Raw genomic sequence first — 618 nt, forward strand, 5'->3', positions numbered from 1 at the left:
GGGAGTGAAGTAGACAATGAAATCAGGAAGACCCTTTTACACAAAGGTTCTCAAAAGTTCCCTCCATATCCTGAGAACCCACTGATCAAACAGTACAGTGCAGAGTACTGGATCTTGGGTGACTTGATGACCCCTCCTGAGTTGAGAAATGGCTCTTTTGCTAAAAGGGTGTTTGATGCTGAGGAGGCTGATGTGATCTTAGTGCCATTTTTTGCAACATTGAGTGCTGAGATGCAACTGGGGTTGAATAAAGGAGCATTTAGAAAGAAGGTAGGGAATGAGGACTATGAGAGGCAGAAAATGGCTGTGGATACTGTGAAGCAGACCAAGGCTTGGAAACGCTCTGGAGGCCGTGACCATGTATTTGTTCTCACTGGTAATACCTTAGATTACAATGTGTTTTCTTGATTGTATTTTTTAGTCTCTGATTGTCAAGTTATGTTAAAACTTGAAGTATTCATTGGCAGACCCAGTTGCAATGTGGCATGTTAAAGCTGAGATTGCTCCAACGATTCTCTTAGTGGTGGATTTTGGAGGGTGGTATAAGCTCGATGCAAAAGCAGCAAATGACAGCTTACCAGATATGATACAGCACACTCAAGTTTCATTGCTGAAGGA

At 42.6% G+C, this 618-nt stretch overlaps 1 protein-coding gene across 1 annotated transcript in view; it reads left to right on the forward strand.

Annotated features, from left to right (window-relative positions):
• LOC116007838 (probable arabinosyltransferase ARAD2) overlaps positions 1 to 616 on the forward strand; it is a gene marked incomplete at its 3' end in the record, with an annotated part of 10,064 nt that extends 9,448 nt beyond the window's left edge. Inside the window, exons 2-3 of the mRNA XM_031248506.1 lie at positions 6 to 376; positions 468 to 616. Coding sequence (XP_031104366.1) covers positions 6 to 376; positions 468 to 616 — 520 coding nt within the window. The remainder of the gene's footprint in view (positions 1 to 5; positions 377 to 467) is intronic.
• Between the last annotated feature and the right edge of the window lie 2 nt (positions 617 to 618).

This window comes from Ipomoea triloba, chromosome 16 (assembly GCF_003576645.1).
Source record: "Ipomoea triloba cultivar NCNSP0323 chromosome 16, ASM357664v1".
NCBI classification, from domain to species: Eukaryota; Viridiplantae; Streptophyta; class Magnoliopsida; order Solanales; family Convolvulaceae; genus Ipomoea; species Ipomoea triloba.